Raw genomic sequence first — 18,377 nt, 5'->3', positions numbered from 1 at the left:
TATCCAAATATTCAGCGTTCCTCTGCCCCGCCCCTCCACGGCAGGATCTGGATCCAAATTGGGAGTCCTGCCTCTAATTTTGAGCAAAGATTCTTTCTGTTCAAACACGCATAAGAAATGGCTTAGTTGTTAGACGCGCGTTTAAAGTAATGTCTGTTTTTGGCCGTGGGTCGCCGTCTTGGCAGAGGGTTGGAAAGAAGGCCAATTCGGCTTATGCGAATCAGCTCCGGGACTACTAATCCTGACGCTTGGAAGGGCAGAGACGGAATGCCGAAAAGATCCCCATTTTCTTCCGCGGTTGCTTTGGAGCGTGGTGTTGCCTGAAAGGGCTGACAGTTGCTCCTGCCCTGAATATTAACTTATGAATGAATCTTCGCTCTTGGATGTTAGGGAAAGAAATTCCATTCATTGCTATTTATAGGAATTGGTAGGCAAGAGCTCTTCTCCCCACCGCTGACTTAAAATAGGATGTCATGACTGCATCCTTCCTCAATCTGGTACTCTCCAATTGCGTTGGGTTATAATTCCCAGCATCTCCTGGATAGTCAGGGAAGGGTAACTTAAGGGAACAATATACTGGGCAAAGAGCGTGCATGGACAGTGACTCAGATTTTCATGTTTTGTGTTTATGTGCTGGAAAAAGTCACACTGGGGATGACGGGGGTTATTTATTACCTCATTAAGGCAGGGTGGCCTTTAGAAAGATGAAAATGTGTTTCCAAGCCACTAGACTTTATTCTGTGTTGTGGAACTCTTGTGTGCCTCTTGAGTGGTTGTCATGCTGTCTGTCACTCATGTGTTTGGAGGTTTCAGTTCTAGAATGCTGTTTAAGTTCTGCCTAACCCATGTTTTATGTTTTGTTAGCATTATTCAGCTGCTGGCTCTGGGCTTATTTTACGCCGTTCCATGGCTAAAGGTTTTGTTCTGAGTTTTTGTGAATTCTGCAGTCCTTTTCAGCTCAGAATGCTTGTGGAAGGCATTTCTTGATGCCTATTGTTGGAGGTTGCTCGTGCCCTGACATGGAAATTGAACTGTGTTCTCATTTATTTGTTCTTGGCATGGACGTAAAAGTTCACAACCTGTTTCACAATGCTTGGTTTTAGTTCTCCCGGCACACCCCCTCCCCCACCAAAAAAGGGGGAGTATTTGTTAGGGGTTTGACAGCCATATGTATGTTTAGATGACATAAAGTCCTACAACTCTCAGCATGCTGCCATGCTAGGAGTTGTACGACTTTTTTTTCTCTCTAAACACTTCTCGGTTTGTGCCCTAAATTATGAGACAAATCCCTTGTTTTCAACTTTCACACTGGGGTTGCAGAAAAATAACAGCGACTGCCAGCATTGTTAATTGGCCCATTCTTGTGTATTATTGAAAGTGCAAGCTATTTTGTAAAACACCTTGTGCTTCAAGAGCATTTACCTTAACTTTCAGTATAAACTTGTTACTGTAACTGAATCTTGGTGGTTAAACATGAGGATTGTGATGGATGCATCTAGAAGTCACTTTTAGAAGTCAAAACACAATACTGACAGTTTGATCCCATTGACAAGATCTAACTGTCACTGGCTACATGATCTGCATTCTCTTGGCTATGACCACGCCATTTACAGTAATTTTCCGCTAGTCAAAGTGAAAGGTCATCATCTGTACATAACTGACAGCTTCCTATGGGTGGTCACTTACAGCTTGGCCCATTTTTCTTTTAATCATCTGGAGCTTGTTGGTATTTTATAGCATATACAGACATAGAGTATTGGTGATCTGGGTTCTAGCTCCCACCCAGCTGTGAAGCTCCTTGGGTGATCTTTGCCCAGTCCCTGCATCTCAGCTTCATCCACCACACAGGCTTGCTGTGAGGATAAGAGGAGGATCAGGATGGCGGCATTCATGGGCCTGGAGTCCTTGTAAGAAAAGTGAGATATAAATGTTAATTATAATGTTAAAAATAAAAGAGAGGCAAAAGGAATACAGCCTAAAAGTGAGTATTAACTGTTGTGTCTAGACCAGCTTTCCACTGCATTTCAAGTAAGTTGGATGGTTATTCCCATCATTCCAGGTCAATGCAGCCAACTCTCATGCAGCCTGAGGATAATGGGAGTTGCAGTCTAGCACAACTTAGACACATGTTGAGGTAGGCGTGTCCAAAATCTGTTGGTTTCTTCCTGGCTAACAGTAAGTGAGAAACAATGTTGTGAATACATATCCACAATTGGGAATGCAAAATGTAGAGCTTACCCAGGGGGAAGAGAGGAGGCTTCTTTGTAACCCTGGAGGTCCTAGTGGAACACTTAAAGTCTAACCAGGATTAACCATTGAGTACAGAACACGGAAGTTCAGAACACAGACATTTTCCATAGATTACTTTTCATGAAGCGTTTCTTGGCCTGCTAAAGCAGGGAGGCTCTTAATGCTGCTCCCTTCCTGAAATGAAAAGCCTCCAAGAAACTCAAAGCACTGAGCAAGATGATACGCAGTCATTGGCACTGCAAGCCGCAGGGTTGGTCCTGCATACTTGAGGGAATGTTGGCATCTCAAGTATTGGGTGAGGATCATGAAACCAATAACTAAACCTCACTGATAAGAGAAAGCAAGGAGGAGTTGCTTAGTTATGGTATCTAACCTCAGATGAAGTACTGAACAGAGCTCCTGCTTCTAAGATCATGACGCATCTAAATCGTGAAGAAGGTGCCCGGAGATGTTTGGGTTGGGGTGATTTCTCCTGACCCTTCTGCTGTTTATATTCAAAATCATTGCTGACAATGGAGGGGAGGCAAGTATGGAGATATGGCATTCCCAGGTGTTTTTAGTACCCATGTATATACATGCCATGCTAAAGGTATTTTTGAACAGCACAGAGGGGAAAGGGTTAAGAACTGCTCATCCATCTTGCCATTCCTGATTGCCACTTCCAGCAGCTGCTTTGCATATAAGAAAGAAAGAGGAAGCATTGTTACGCATAATTCTGTATAAGGAGTAGTTTGACCCTAATTATACAGCTGTTGCTTTGTAAAATCTATGTAATGTTGTTAGGTTTCAGGACAGCATAGTTCAAGTCCTCCAGTTCACATGAATAACCGGTGCCATGCATCTAGAGAGGAAATTGTTTCTGTCTGTTTCTGTATTAGTTCTGTCAAAAACTTTCTATGGAGCAACATGTTGCATAGAGCCAATCAGGCAGTTTCTAGGTTGGGCATTTGCATTGGGCTTACTGGAGCTGTTGAAATTTCTTTCTTTGTCAGCTCATCTATTGTGTGTCAGCTTTTAGGAAAGTCTCTTTTTAGCTCATCTTGACCCACTTTATTTAAGTTTATGCCAAATTGAACTGGTAAATTTCTTGTGGGTGGGGGGACCTAGGAATTAAGTAGTTCTTTACCAAACTCAATGGTGAGTGTTCCCATGCATTGATAGTAGCAACACCAGCCTGGCATCCCTGCAGAGATGAGGTTTAATCACTCTTATCTGATCACAATGTGGAGGAACTGCAAGGAACACCAGGAATCTGGGCACAGGACAAGCCTTGGAACCAAACTGGATATAATGTGATGGATCTGTGAAATTGTCATTGTATTAATACATCAGTATACACATGGGGTGGTAACTCTCCCTCTTCCCAAGTCTAAATCAGCTCCCTCAGATTTGTAATTAGCTCCACGGGTGGAAAACCCAAGGTGCATAGAGCTAGTAGCAGCTTTGACAAGTGATTTAGATCAGGGAAATTGGGGTGTGTTTAAAACTCATTGCTAGTTCTGCTGTCCTCTTACAGATTTGGCTTGTGACTTTTGGACTGCAGTGTTTAGTAGACTTTGAGTGCCAGTTAACTACCTGTAGTAGGGTCTTACAAAAATGCAATAGAGCAAATATTCTTGGTGGGTTCCATTTTTCATTTCATACTAACAATGATGAGCTGGATCCATTTTTCCTTTTTAGTAATTAAAAAGAACTTGCATAAAATAATGACATTTCATGTATAAAGAAAAAGGAAAACATACAGATTTATAAAGAAAAACAGGAAAATTTTAAAAGCTTAATAGTTAACAAGAAATATTATTTCCTTAAAAATTTCTTTTCCTTTGACTTCTAGTTCTAATAACTCAAAGAGGTCTCTTTTAAGTAACATGTTTCTTATCAGTTTTGCAACTGTTCAACAAACAGGTACACAGGTCCGTTTCCAGTAAGACACTTCCTCCTTCCAAAGTTAGCACACAATTATACCTTTTTGTCCAGAGATTACCTCATAGCTAATATGAGCTGTTGTCCCATGAACTGGGGCCCACAACCTTAAACACTGTTACTAAACATTCCTAAAAAGTTACCCCTATGTTTTCTAGTAAAATCTGATTCACACCTTTCAGAAGATAATTCCTGGCTCACATTGCAGTCCCACACTTGTTCCTTACTCAGAATAATTTTTGACGCAAGTGATGGGGCTTTAGTTCTGTATTTTCTCTTTGGATACCATTCAAGTTATCTTTTTTTTTTTTTAATTACGCCAGTTATTCAGGATTCTTTGTAAATCTTGTATCTTCCCTTTAATACAGTTATTACTGTTTACTTATTTACATCTTCAAATTCTTAATGATGGTAGCATTAAACATTTTCAGATATATATCACAATGCATAACAAGACAACCTATATTGTTTTGAGATTGGTAGGCTAACAGTTTTTCAAAAGCCTTCTCAGCAATTCCAGTAAAACATAATTAGTAATTTCGCAAAGCTAACTCACATTCTATTCAAAGTCAGAGTGTCCTGTACCTGTTTTAAGCAAAAACATGCCAGGCTAGTTTGCATGTTGTAATAAGCCACAGTGACCACGAGGTTTGCTGGCTGCCATTTTAATTGTGTAAGCTGCACCAGGCACATGCCGTAGCATCTCATGTCATGCAAAACAGCTTGTTGTGGGTTATGTGAGAGCCTAGAACAACTACTGTAAGCCCCCGCATGGGCTGGCTGATTTTTGAATATTCAAGCTTCAGTTCATGCAGTTGTCTCAACCTGGAGCCTGTGGATTACATGAGGGTTACACAAAGGACTTTTTAACCCTCACATAACCCACAGTCCCCAGGTTCAGACAGCATGACAAGCTGCAGTTGAGGCTTGAATGGGGCTGGCAGCACACAGTGCCTCATGTTAAGCCATGGTGGGCTGCTTGATCATGCAGATTGTCTCATTGTACACTTCCCTGTGTTGCCTGCTTGTGTTCAAGCTGATCATCCTTTGGCGCTCTTGATAAGCACACAGGCACCAGGAATACTCAAGTTTAGGAAATCTGCATTTAATATCAAGTTCCACAATTGCAGAGTGAGCCTGCTTATTGTAATTAATGGCCCAATTCACATGATTACTGCAGTTTAAAGGAGGCATCTTTTAGCTGCAGTGTATGCCAGTACATGCCAGGTTTCATTTGCTTAATTACCCTTCAGGGTACAGCTTGTGTCATCCAGACCTGGGCAGCATAGCTTACTGAAGGGGCAAAACCTTCAAATAGCCCATGGCTTGCTGATGGGTTATTTCTCCTTTAGATAACCCATGCTGCTGGGAGTTTGAAGAACACAGCTATCTGGACCAGGCAGGAAATTAGGCAAATAGTGCCCAGAATTCACTGCAGCTTTAGAATACCATGGTGATTATGTGAACTGGGTCAGTATGTCTGAAAGTTGCAGTTCACTTGTTCTTTCAATACAAATGTGTACATTACCTTGCGGTAATTCATGGGCGGGGAATCTTTTTTCTGTTTTGTTTTTTCTTTTTGCATTCCTCCTCCAAATCTATAGGCCACACACAGTGAATGTGTTCAGTGTGTGCATATGTGTGTGTGTGAGAGAGAAAACCTGCAGTAGATAGGGCTGTAGTCTAAAATATGGCCAGAGTTCTGTATTGACTGCTTGCAGAAGACTTCTGAAATGAAACTGAGGTACAGTCTTGTTCTGAATGGGGCCATTTCTTCAGAAATGCTCAGAGGTGTGCTGCAGAGGACATCCTCTAAAACCAACTGCCTGGGGATAACCAAAAGTATTATGCAATTCTTGTGTTCCCTGAGAAGTGTTGCAAAGAGTCCTCCTGGGTGGAGTCCTCTGTGGGTGAAGTGGCACGATAAAAGGGTCTTTCAACACAAGGACTCTTGAGCAAGGGTGGGCCTCTCTTGAGACATTCTGCCTTGCAGCTAGGAATGCTGTAATGTTACAGACAAAGGGGACCAGGAGCTCGGGTGGGAACCATGGACTTCTCTGTTTGTTGTGCGGAAATAATACTTTCCCTCCATTTCCTCTCCAGCTGTTTCTTCAAAAATGGACCTTGACCTGCAGTGTCAAGAACTCGTTGGGACAAAATGGAAAGAACTTATTCCATCGCTGAACCAGTACAAAACCATTAGGTACGTAAAACAGTAGCGCCTGTCTGACACCTGCGTGACTTGGAGATGCTTCTCAAGGGATCTAATTGGGTTCTCTGCACAAGGCATTTATTGTACACTTGCAATCCTTCACTCACAGACGTTTGTAGGGCCTTTTCACAGTGTGAAAGTCCTCCAGGGCTTCTCCCATTTTTCTAGCCCGTTTAAAGTTTTTTAGAGTGAAGAGAATTAGGTATTAAATTTCAGATGGCAACAAACAAAAAAAAGTGAAAAGTGGGGAATGTGCTGTACCACAGTGTACTACAGCGCCACCTTGTGGTTGGCTAATAGAATATATAGAAAGGCACAGAAATACAGACGGTGGGCATGTAAAGGATGCATAATGAAAATGGAAGATGCAGCAGGTTAAACTCTTCATGCGAAGATGCCTTAGCTAGGGGTGTTCGCCCTCTTTTTATTAAGCCTTTAAAGAAGAATAGAGCTATTCCGGTTTTCTGTCCCAAATGTGGTGATGCATCTCAAGCACTGTCTTGTACATTAGCTTTGGTTGCGGAGGCACAAGTAGCAGCATTTGGTTGTGGTGCTGTCAGGGTAGAGTGGCCGCCATTGGAATGAAAATTTCCTTCCCGGTTAGAGACGTTCTTGTGCATGGGAAGTGACCAAGGGAGAATTTCAGTCTACGACGAGCAGAACTCAGTCCTGAGTTTTGGATGCTGCTCACAGCTAGCAATCTATGAGCTGCTGGTGCTTGTCTGAGCCAATTCTCTATGTGCATGCTGGCTTTCTGTTTCTTGATGCTCCCAGTTACTGCTTGGAAGATGCAAGAAACTTGCCACTAATTTAAAACCTCCTTGGTTTTGGCATGTTGTGTGACAGAGAGGTTTTGTTTTTGTTTTAATCTACTAGATTTTATTCAAATGATTTAAATATTTTGGAAGTCCTCTGATGCATCTTGGGAGAAAAGAGAGTCATGGATGATAAATGCATTATTGAATTGGTTAACTAGATCTCATTATTTTTTCTTAGGTTGGATGATTGCAGTCTGGTGGCTAGCAATTGTGAAGATCTCGCCTCTGTTCTGAAGACCAATCAAACCCTGACTGAGCTGAAGCTGAACAATAATGAACTGCAAGATGCTGGGGTGGACCTGCTGTGCAAAGGATTGCTGAATTCAAGTTGCAAGCTTCAGAAACTATGGTAAATCTCCTGCAATTCATAGTGGCTTATGTTGGATTAGATCAGGTGGAACAGTCTGTAGCTCTTCCAGTGTTGGTGGCCTCAAGTTCCTGTCAGCCCAAGTCCATGTGGCTTAGAGTGAGTAAAGGAGAGAGTGGCAGATCAAATCACTTGGGGACCCACTTGCACATCCCTGCAGTAAAACCGAGAAACAGAGCAAGTCAGAAGGGGTCTCCCGGGTCATCTAGTCTGACCCCCGGCTCCAGCCAGCTTCGCTCATGACATGCCCACCATGTGCATGTCTAGCCTATCTTTGAACATCCTCACCAATGGGGCCTCAACGACCTCCCATGGAAGCCCATTCCACACCCTTGGGGTCCTGACTGTCAGGAAGTGCTTCCTGGCATCTAAATTGAACCTTGACTCCCTGAGCTTTGCTCCGTTGGAACGTGTCCTGCCTTCCTCTGCAGGGGAGAACAGGTCTCGACCCACCTCCATGTGACATCCCCTCACATACCTGTATGTCGCTAACATATCCCCTCTGAGTCTCCTCTTCTCCAGGCTGAAGAGACCCAATTCCCTCAGTCTCACCTCATACCCCATCCCCTGCAACCCGGCCACCAACCTTGTGGCCCTACGCTGCACTGACTCCAACCTGGCTATATCCTTTCTGTAATGAGGGGCCCAAAACTGAACACAATACTCCAGTTGCAGGCGTACCAGAGTCGTATAGAGTGGTAGTAATACCTCTCTCGATCTAGAAGCCACACTTCTGGCTATGCAACCAAGGGTGGTGTTTGCCCTCTTGACCGCTGCATCACACTGCTGACTCATGTTTAGCCTGCACTCAACCAGCACCCTGAGGTCCCTTCAGTAGGTGAAGTTCTCTACATCTACGTTAGCATGACCTTCCATGATGCTCCCTTTGGGAACTGGCTGAGCCAGTGGCCCAGGATTATTTCTTCCTGCCTTAGAGTAAGTGCTCAATCTGACCACTGTTTCATTGTTGTTGAGTAATCTTTCAGAGATTTTTCTAGATGCTTCTGTAGGACCGCAAATGAAAGATACAGCCAGTAGAAGAAAATTGTGAATTCTAGGAAAAGCTCACTTTATTCTGAATTGTTCTTCCAGGCTACGAAACTGCAACCTAACTAAAGGCTGCTGTAAGAGTCTCCGAGTCTTGCTTAGTGGCAAACCAGGCCTGACTGAGCTGCAGCTGAACGACAACAACCTTGGCTCAGCTGGTGCTAAAGAGTTGTGCCAGGGACTCTTGGATCCATCCTGTCAGCTGGAGAGCCTTCAGTAAGTAACTGCAGGACTTCTTAACATGTACATCTGGCCTGGAAAGATGTCTTGGGTTAGAGAGCATACCTTTTTTTGGAACATCTGGCACAGCTCACTGTGGTATTGGATCTTCTTTGTGGAGTTGGATGGAACAGCTGACAGATAAATAACAACCAAGAAAACCCCTTCCCTCGCAGGAAGTTTTCCCTAAAGTGGCTTGTAATGCCATATGAGGTATGCATACATACATATTGTCTGTCTCTGTCTCTGTCTCTCTGTCACGCACACACACACAGTATTTCTGTAGTGAACTTCAGCCCTGGATTTACATCGCATTTCTGAGAATGTTAAATGTGTGAATATATACATAGCAGAACTGCTGAGTGAAAGGTTAAATGTGTGTTTCTAGACCCCAACATGGGTGCCCTCCAGACATGTAGGTCTTCAGCTCCTGTCATCTCCTGTGCTAGTTGAGGATAATGGGAGTTGTAGGCTAACACTCTGGAGGGCACCATGGTAGCGAAGGCTGCCCTAGACGTATGTTCAGCAAGAAGCAGGAAGCTTGGGTTTGGATTCTTGTTCTTAACTGTGGGATTCCTCCTCCCCCTTCTCTTTTCCCACAGTATGGACTTCTGCGAAGTCTCAGCAGAAGCTGTGGAGATGCTCAGCAATGTATTGCGCACCAAGCCATCTCTGAAGGAAGTCAACCTCAGCAACAACAAGTTTGAAGATACAGGAGTGGCGTCTCTGTTCCAGAGCATGCTGGACCCCAATTGTAACCTGCGGTCCCTGCAGTAAGTTATTTATTTGTTTGTTTGTTTGTTTTTCGATTTATATCCTGCCTTTTTCCTACAAAGGGCTCAAGGCAGCTTACATCATTCTCCTCCTCCATCTTATGCCCACAACAACAACCCTGTGAGGTAGGTTGGGCTGAGAGTCTGTGACTGGCCCAAAGTCACCCAGTTGGCTCCATGGCTGAGCAGGGACTAGAACCCAGATCACCTGAGACCCAGTCCTGTGCTCTTAACCACTACACCAAACTGGCTCCACACTGGTTATGGCTTAGCCTTGCTACCTGGGATTGTGCCAGTGGCCTCTGTGCCATGCAGGTGACTGAAGTGGCTTTTCATAGGCAAGTTGTGGGTTGTCATAAGTTCTTGCTGGTTGGTCAGGGTCAGATCTTGCTGCTCTTGCTGCAGTCTGCTGTGATTTGGGTGTTGCTCCTGCTGCTGTGTGAATTGACCTCTCTCATTGGAATAGAAGCATTTAAAGCTAATGAAGTTGAGGTAGGAATTTCTTGGAGATGTTCATAACTCCCCAAGCACCTGGTGGCTGAATACAAAAGCTTGCTTGCCCAACATCCATTTTTTACAACTGGTGTAGAAGGAGACTTACCATAGCCTAATTTGGGTAAGTTCTGGTTAGGATATTCTAGGGCATGGAGTGCCCTTGCCACCTCTGTATGTCATTGCATGTCACCGTTCTGGAAGCTTGGCCTTTATTGGAGCCATTCCTTCATGTCGTGATTACCTTGTTCATCATCGGTAAGGTATAGTTTCTGCATGTTGTTGTATTCCTCTGGGAAAGATGAGTTTTGCTTCTTAAAATGGTTCTTTTGCATCTAACGTATAGGGTCTGGTCCCAGTTAGAAAAAGTAGACTAGCAATGGGGTAACAAGGGCTTCTTGCTGCCACCTCTGTTAATGTGACCCTTAAAGCAAAAGTCCTGGCAGCTCATGTGATTTGTCAAATGCAGGTGTGGCTGCATTCAAAGCATTATAAAAGATTCTGTAAGGAGATTTGAAGCTGCCTTTGAGAAAATTCTTTCAGGAGGTTAGCTTGTCTCCTAAAATTACACCTCCTATGGTAAACAGTACCGCAGTTCTTGATGCCCTGCCCTTGGCGAGGGCTTTGTGGCTAACTCTTGCAGTACTCGGTGAGGAGTGAGCGAGGCTCACCGCTTCCCACCTGGTGCCCAGTGAGGGACCATATGCAGCTGTGTGAGTGGCTCCCCTCTTGCCTGGGTCTTCAGATACAGGGCAGCAGGCAAGGTGGGGCAGAGCTAAGCACCCGCCTTGCCACAATGCTGATTGTGGCAGATGAGGAGCACCTGGACACAGTGGCCAGGGCAGGACTGGGAACGAGAGGAAAGGGAAGGCGGGAGAAGGGAGAGGAGGAGGAGTGGCAGAGCGCACGACAGTGGCAGCAGGCAGGAGAGACATGGAAAACAGGGTAGTGGGTCGAGGGAAGAGGCGTGAGGACATGACATTGGGGGCTCGTGGAAGGGGCGCAGGGCTATGGGTCAGCTGGACTTTCCCTGACAACCTCGGGATGGACAAGGCAGCCCCAGCTGGTTCTGCTTCCTGCAGTGCCCCGAGAGTGCCCGGTCCAGCTGCAGGAGTAATAGAAGATGAAGGCATCAGAAGACCTACTCCAGCAGGCAGAAGCAGATGGAGTGGTTCTGGGAGTGCCTCTGTGCTAAGAACTTGGGGTTGCAGAGAGTGGGGAAGGCTAGTGGGGAAGGCAATGTTCTTTGCCCTAAATTGAGGGAAACCTCTGCGTGGGAGTAGAGTCTCCTTTTCTCTGCTCATCAAGCTCGTTGACACCCAGGATGGTTAATTTCCTGTTAAACTTCAGAACCGGCAGTTGTAGTGTGCTATCTTGAATGGAGGTAGTGGAGCAAGGGGTGGGGGTGTTGATGTTCTCCTACTCCCAGACCCAGAAACACACTTCATAGACTTTAAGGAGGCCAATGAAACTGCAGCCTGCAGGAAATCAAAAAGCCATGGTTTCTCTTCCTGGGGAATGGTGTCCCTTCTGGCAGCACCCTGCGGTGCTCCACTATCTTATCTCACTTAGATATTTATAAAATGTTTGAGAATTCTCCCCTCTCCAAATGACAGGTGAGCTTGAAGACTTTTGAGCCCAGCAATGATGAAGACAAGATGGCCAGATTAGGTGAACTGAAAAGCATCACAGACTCAACCTCCCCAATATTTTTTATAAGCTTCCTCTTTTAATGTTCTCCTCTTTTTTATTTTATGTTTTGAGCCAAGGGAATATGACTTCAACTTGCTGCAGTTAAGACTTCAGAGGCATTTCTGTTTGTGTATCTGGAAATACTTTGAAACAGAAAGTTTCCTGATGATTAGCGGTGTTCTATCTGAACTTTAATTAGACTGTAACAGCCATAAAGATATTTGTTACTTCTGTTTAAGAGGCTAAGACTTATGGATGGGGAGGACTGACCTTGATATGACTGGTGAGAAATGGTGCTCTTCTTTGTTTTATTGTCAATTTATTTCTTTGACAAGAAACTACTGAGAGAGTGAAGCCAGGGAAGCGTATCTCATGTACTGTGGCTCTTGATGCTTCCAGATTAATTTGCACATGTCTCATTTTGAAAGTTGATCTGCACTTCCTGGAGAGCTTTATTTTGCTGCAAAGATAATGAAGATTCATGGACCACCCACTCCCCAGTTTTGTCTGAGGGGATGGAAGGGGTACTGGAGTACCAGGCTTTCAAGCTTATAATGCAGAAGTAAAATGAATTGTGGCCTATCATCACCATCTGCTGGACTTGGAAAAAAATGAGACAGAAGAAAAGTTTCCTATTTGCTGATGGACTGATTGAAACCTTTTCAACAACTTTGATTAATTTTCTGAGAATTTTTCTTAATTCACAGTAATATTTTAATAACAAAAACCAATATTAAAATAGAGTGCAACTAATAAATGTAACATTGTTAAAAGAGTAACTAATACTCTGATTTTATCCATTACTCTTCTGGAATGAATTCAAATATTAGAAGCTCATTATAAGAAATTATAAGACAAATCAACCTTAATTGAACTTAGACAACTAAAAAATCAACTAGACATGACAGAGACAGAAGAGACACAAAAGAAGTTGAGATTTTTCAAACAAAAACATTTTAAACATGCAAATAAACATAGAAGATACTGAGCGTACTGTCTTAAAAGAGAAATGGAAAGGTGAAAAAATGGGTGAAAAAAACAGGTGAAATGTCATACATTTCATATGTATGAAATTACATATGTGGGGAAGGAAATTCATAACCAGTTCTCCAGTTTTTTCCCCAAATTTATATTAAGTCATTTTCTGGAGTTGAGTTTTTTAATAAAAATTTGGCATTTGATAAGAAGAATTAGCCCTCTAATTTCTTCTTTGATGTCCCTAGTTGAAGCATATGGAAAGTATTTAAGGAAAAACAATGATCTTAGAACCTATGGTGGTATGATTGATCAACAAGGATGAGTGAACAACTTGACAGCAACTAAAAGATGAAGAGAAAAATACAGAATGACTTGTTTATTACCAGTTCATTTCAAGATTGAAAGGGAAAATCCAGTCAGGGGAAGCTACTGTAAGAGACCTGACAGAATGTGAAAAGCTGATTACACAACAAAACGATCATCTGAAGGAAGACTTTATAAGCAATTACTCCAATTTGAAGCTGAAACTCAGAAAGTTAAGAAATGTATGATAGCATGGACACAGAACCTTGGAGATGAAATATCATCCTGCCAATGGGAAGCTTTATGGAAAAAAGATATTATATTTGCAACCAGTCAAGCACTAAGAGAAAACTGGTATAAGATGTTTTTTTCGGTGGTATATTGCCCCAAAAGATATAGAAAAAATGGACAAGAATTATAATGGAAAATGTTGGAAATGTAAAGAAGTAGATGAAACTTTCTACTATATGTGGTGGACTTGTGATAAAATTAAAAGATTTTGGAAGTTGATACATGCAGAAATTAAAAAATACCCTTTAAAATCAACTTTCCTATGAGTGCTAAGCATATGCTTTTGAATATTCTGCCAGAGACTTTTTTCAAATAATATGTTAGAGTTATTTAAATATATGACAACTGTAGAGAGAATTACCATTGCTTCTAAATGGAAAACAGCAGAATATCCAACAATTACAGGTTGGAAAAATAACTTGGCTGAGTATGCAGTGATGGCAAAATTAACTAATTACTTAAACAGAAGACCCATTGAAGAATTTAATGATAAATGGAAATTCTATTATAATATAGAACAAAAGGCAGCTTGTTAAAATATTGTTGATAATTTATAATTGATTCAGAGTGATGGGAAAATTTGTTGGTTTGGAGAACTGTATCTTTTCTGTGAGCTTCAACAAAGTACCAATTGACAGAAAGATAGAAATTTTGGGGTTTGAGGGAATTTGTATGTTAATTTTGCACAAGATCCCTTGGCATTCTTATTTTTCTTCTACATTTTTCTTTCGTTCTGCACTTTATTTCTTTTAAGAAAACTATTTTTTTTAATGCCATGGTTGCCTTAAACCCAGTGGGTGGGAGCTGTGGGAGTCGAGCTGGATAAAACCTTACTTGTGGCTTGCTCTCCAGCAAAATGATTCTCAGCACTGTCTTTTGCTTCTGTTCATCTGCAGCCTGGAGAACTGTGGCTTCACAGAAGCGGCCTGTGAGAAGCTGAGCGCTGTCCTCAGTGCAAAACCGTGCCTGACAGAGCTCTACATAGGCGAGAACAAGATTGGCAATGCAGGAATAGCACTTCTGTGTCGGGGTGTACTGGAGCCAAGCTGCAAAATAGAGAAGCTGTCGTAAGTGCCTCATCTGGAGCAGGAGCTCATCAAAGGCAGGCTGTTACTGCACACAATCTTGGCTCATGCTGAGGTTCCTCAGCGTAAGCCAAGAACTTCTCAGCAGTGGGTGGGGAGACCCTACTGGATAGCCAGACTGCCCAAATCAGGCATTGCAGGCAGTGGAACAACTAGTCCAGGAGTCAGGTTAATTGTTGCTAACATTTCTGCATTTAACCCTTAAAAAGCCATCAAGGTAGTAATTTAAAAACAGTTAAAACATTACAGCTACGCGTTTTGAAAGGCCACATTGATGCATTTTTGTGTCCCTCTGAAGGCGAGGAGAGAGAGGGTGGGCACTGACTGTAACTCTTGGAGGAGTGTGTGCCAGAGTTTGGGGGTGATAACAGGAGTAAGGCCCTTCAGGTGTGCCCAGTTAACAGACGTGATGGTGTCCTCAAAGGGACCTTTCCTGCAGACCTTAGTTTAGCCCTATATTTCAACCAGGAAGCTTTGATCTCTGTTCTTTGCATCCATGCGCACAGCTCGGATTTTCAGCCTGGAGTCCCACAGACCTGTTTTTCACCCTCTGGAAAATGTGCTCCTTTAGTGCAAATGACAGTTTTTGGTGAATACTGCGTAGGTTGAATTCCATCTGCAAATCAGCCTTTTCCAAAAGTGTATTTTGAGCATCCATCAGTCTTCTGCCACCTAGCGCCCTGTCAAGGGGCAGCACTGCAATTCCCAGCATTCCCCAGACAACATTTCATTCATCATCAGTTTTGCTGTAATTTTGCATTTCCTAGGGAAAGGTACAAGCACATGCAAATATGGGACATAAATCCAAATTTTACATACCTGTCTAGGTGAACCTGTCAGACCTTTCAGGTGCATTCCTAAAGGGACAGGGCTCTTGGTCTGTGTTCATTCTTGGGAATCTCTGGTACGTCTGCTTAATACAAATGAAGGGCGTGTTTCTTAGGAGGTCTTCTTCATGTTAGAACACATTCTGCCAACGTCCTGTGGACTTTAAAGGGTTTCAAATGGTTCTTGCTTGTGGTATAAGAGCTATAGTGCCTTCATTACTGTTTCAGGTTATGGGAATGCAACATCTCGGCTGCTGGCTGCAAGGAGCTCTCCAATGTCATCAGTACCAAAGAGACTCTTCGGGAGTTGAACCTGATTGGAAATGAGATAAAAGATGAAGGCATGGACATCATTTGTCAAGGACTGAAGAGTCCGAACACCAAGCTTGAGTCACTGTGGTAAGCTCACAAATGGCTTCTTTTGCAGCTGCTTCCTGGGTTCCTAAATGCAGTGAGGTGTTTTATTTAACAGGATGGGTCTGCAACTTGAGGGTAGATGATGAAGGGGGAAGTACAGCTTAAGGGGCTTTTCTGCAGACCCTTCTGCCTGGCCTCTGGTTCCAAGGATCTTCCTAGGCAACTCTTCTCCAGCCAGTCAAGTTGCCAGCAAAGGCCTACTTAATCAACTCTTCTCTAGCCTTCTGTATTATACTAGCCTCCTGCAACCCAGGATCCTTCAGATGCATTTAACTACTACTCCCAATGTGGTGGTAATTGTGGTCCAATACATTTGGAGGGCCCCAGATTTGGAAAGGCTGTCCTATAGCAAAGAAACAGTGTCAGGGTTCTCAATTTCCCTGCTCCCTGGTCCTCCTGCAGCTGAGGCCTCCATGGGGTGAAAGCCTGAAGCACACAGAATGGAGGGCTGCCCTTGGAAGAGGAGCAGCAAGGCTTGCTTGGGTTCTGGGCTCATGCGGGAGGGAATGGAGCCGGGGCTCCTTCCGCCTTTTTGTCAGGATAGCCCTTGTTGAAAACTAGCTGCTGAACGTCCTAAAGAAATGGCAGACTTCTGGGAAAACAGGAGTAGATGCTGGGGGAAGGCCACCTGGGTTTCCAAGCGTCCGGATGTTCAGCAATGCCCTTATTTGTCTACCGCAGGGCAAGAGAATGTGGTCTGACTTCGGCCTGTTGCCAGAGCATTAGCTCTGCTCTTGCCGTGAACGGGACCTTGAAAGAACTGCATATAGGCAGCAACAAACTTCGTGATGAAGGGGTGATTCAGCTCTGTGAGGGAGTGATGAGCCCAACTTGCAAGTTACGGTCCCTCTGGTAAGTGACCTTGTAGACATCTGTGATTTGTCAGCACTTTCTGTGATTTGTAAGCTGAGAATCCTGTCTGAGTCACAGCAGGTGGCCCTCTAAACTGTTCCATATGGGTGTCAGATGCTCTTTTAAGCTCATCTCTTCCATGGACATACCTGTTGTGAGTGATTGACAGCCTTACTCAAAAAGAGGCCTGCAGCAACAGGTTCATGTTTGGATATGGTGAGCTGAAGGGCTGAAGGCGTCTTCTTGGGAACAGGCTCTTCACATTGCTTCCTTCTGCAAGAGAAGAATTTTTCTTCTTTCTTTCGACATTAGCTGGAGCAAAGCTCTTCCTAAATGTTCTGAAAAGCAATTCCTTCAAATGAAGCTGCTTCCTCTGAACTATTAGATTAAACAAACGTTTATTTTGGGTGGCTAGTGAAGAGACTGTGGTTCATTGGGTTGAGCCCACTCTGCTTTACTTCCAAGACAAAATGTAGGAGTTGTGCCCTCAATAATAGGAATACCCCAAGCTCAGATGATCAAACACAAGGTGGCAGGAGCAAAAGAGGCAAGCCTCATCTCCACACTTTCCAGGAGAAGGGAAGGGTGCTGGAAGGAGCTGGGGTGATGTGTGCTCTGGCCTCCCTGCCCTCCTCCTCACCCACTGGAGCATCCCTTTCTTCCCTCTCGGCGTTTGAGCTTTCAGCTTCAGAAAGGCAGCAGGCATGGTTGTCTCTGGCTGGCTGTGAGGGCAGCGGGTTGGATCTCTAGCTCCTCCTTCCAAGATCAAAATCCAGCAACTTTGGCAGGATTGTAGGAGCAATCCTGTGGTCCTTGGGAGACTCCCCAAGGGTCCATAGGAATGCTCTCTCACTGAAGCATCATCCTAACATTTTCTAAGTAATGTACAAAGATCACGAAAACGATGTTCCTGGCAACAGGCTTGCACTCTCATTTGTGCGGTAAGAAAGGCCGTGCTTTTTCCCTCTCCCTCTGCTGCAGCCAGGCAGAGCGCTTCCTCACAGTCCTCACGGCTGTACCTGTTGCTGAATTCTGCCTTGGCAAAGAGGGGGAGTTCTATGCTAGCTGTTCCTGTGAATAAGCAACATGAAAAGGGTCCCATGAAAATCGGCCCCTATTTGTCCTAAAACTCTCCGTCCACTTGGATATGGTGTCCAAGCTCTTCCTAAACTTTTGAGAGTCACACACTTCTCTCAAATTGTACCATATTCAAACAGCTGAGGGTTACAAGGGTCTTTGGTCACCCACACCCCTAATTTACATGTGAATTCTTAGGATACCAGATGCTGTATCTGAAAAGCATCCTCAGCAGTTCTTTAAATGTGCAGAGTGTATTGCACTCTGATTTATATATTTGTGTATGATTCTGGAGATCTTCTTTTTCCTCAAAGTCTTACTGGTTTACTGGTCTCCTGTTCACACAAAAATCCCCCAGCGGCCATCTATTCTTCGTTTAGTCTCACAGGGGCAAGGCAGTCTGCTGCAGTTCCCAGCTGGGTGGAGATCCAGTAGGCCTGCTGCATACAGGTGGCTGAGCAAAAACGCCACAGAGGTGTGCCACTCTCCTGCAGAGCTTCCATGCAAATAAAGCTGTCTTGTTGGGGCTCTGATGCTGATTAATTTTATATTTAAACACATTTGCTGCCTTTCCACCTGCAAAAGGGGCCACTGCAAAGCAGCTTCTGAAAAAAAGTAAATATGCAATAAGAGAAACTTAGGGCTTACTCTTTAGTAAGAAGGATTGTAGCCTAACTGGTGTTATGTAGCAGTAATCTTCCTTCAGTTGGGAGGGGCCAAACTGATCCTGGTGTGATATTTTCATGGTGAAGTC

The 18,377-nt window shown here is 43.8% G+C and overlaps 1 protein-coding gene across 3 annotated transcripts in view; it reads left to right on the top strand.

Moving 5' to 3' along the window:
• The window catches only part of RNH1 (ribonuclease/angiogenin inhibitor 1), a 28,156-nt gene that overhangs the window by 6,976 nt on the left and 2,803 nt on the right, over nt 1–18,377 (top strand). For all 3 annotated transcript variants that reach the window (XM_044425913.1, XM_044425912.1, XM_044425914.1), the window contains 7 exons: nt 6,277–6,376; nt 7,382–7,552; nt 8,663–8,833; nt 9,439–9,609; nt 14,262–14,432; nt 15,506–15,676; nt 16,376–16,546. In XM_044425913.1, coding sequence (XP_044281848.1) covers nt 6,291–6,376; nt 7,382–7,552; nt 8,663–8,833; nt 9,439–9,609; nt 14,262–14,432; nt 15,506–15,676; nt 16,376–16,546 — 1,112 coding nt within the window. In that variant the 5' untranslated portion in view covers nt 6,277–6,290. The remainder of the gene's footprint in view (nt 1–6,276; nt 6,377–7,381; nt 7,553–8,662; nt 8,834–9,438; nt 9,610–14,261; nt 14,433–15,505; nt 15,677–16,375; nt 16,547–18,377) is intronic.

The sequence above is a fragment of the Varanus komodoensis genome, unplaced genomic scaffold (assembly GCF_004798865.1).
Source record: "Varanus komodoensis strain SLA01 unplaced genomic scaffold, ASM479886v1 scaffold16, whole genome shotgun sequence".
NCBI classification, from domain to species: Eukaryota; Metazoa; Chordata; class Lepidosauria; order Squamata; family Varanidae; genus Varanus; species Varanus komodoensis.
The sequence above is the reverse complement of the archived record's forward strand: the minus strand, read 5'-3'. Positions and strand labels throughout refer to the sequence as shown.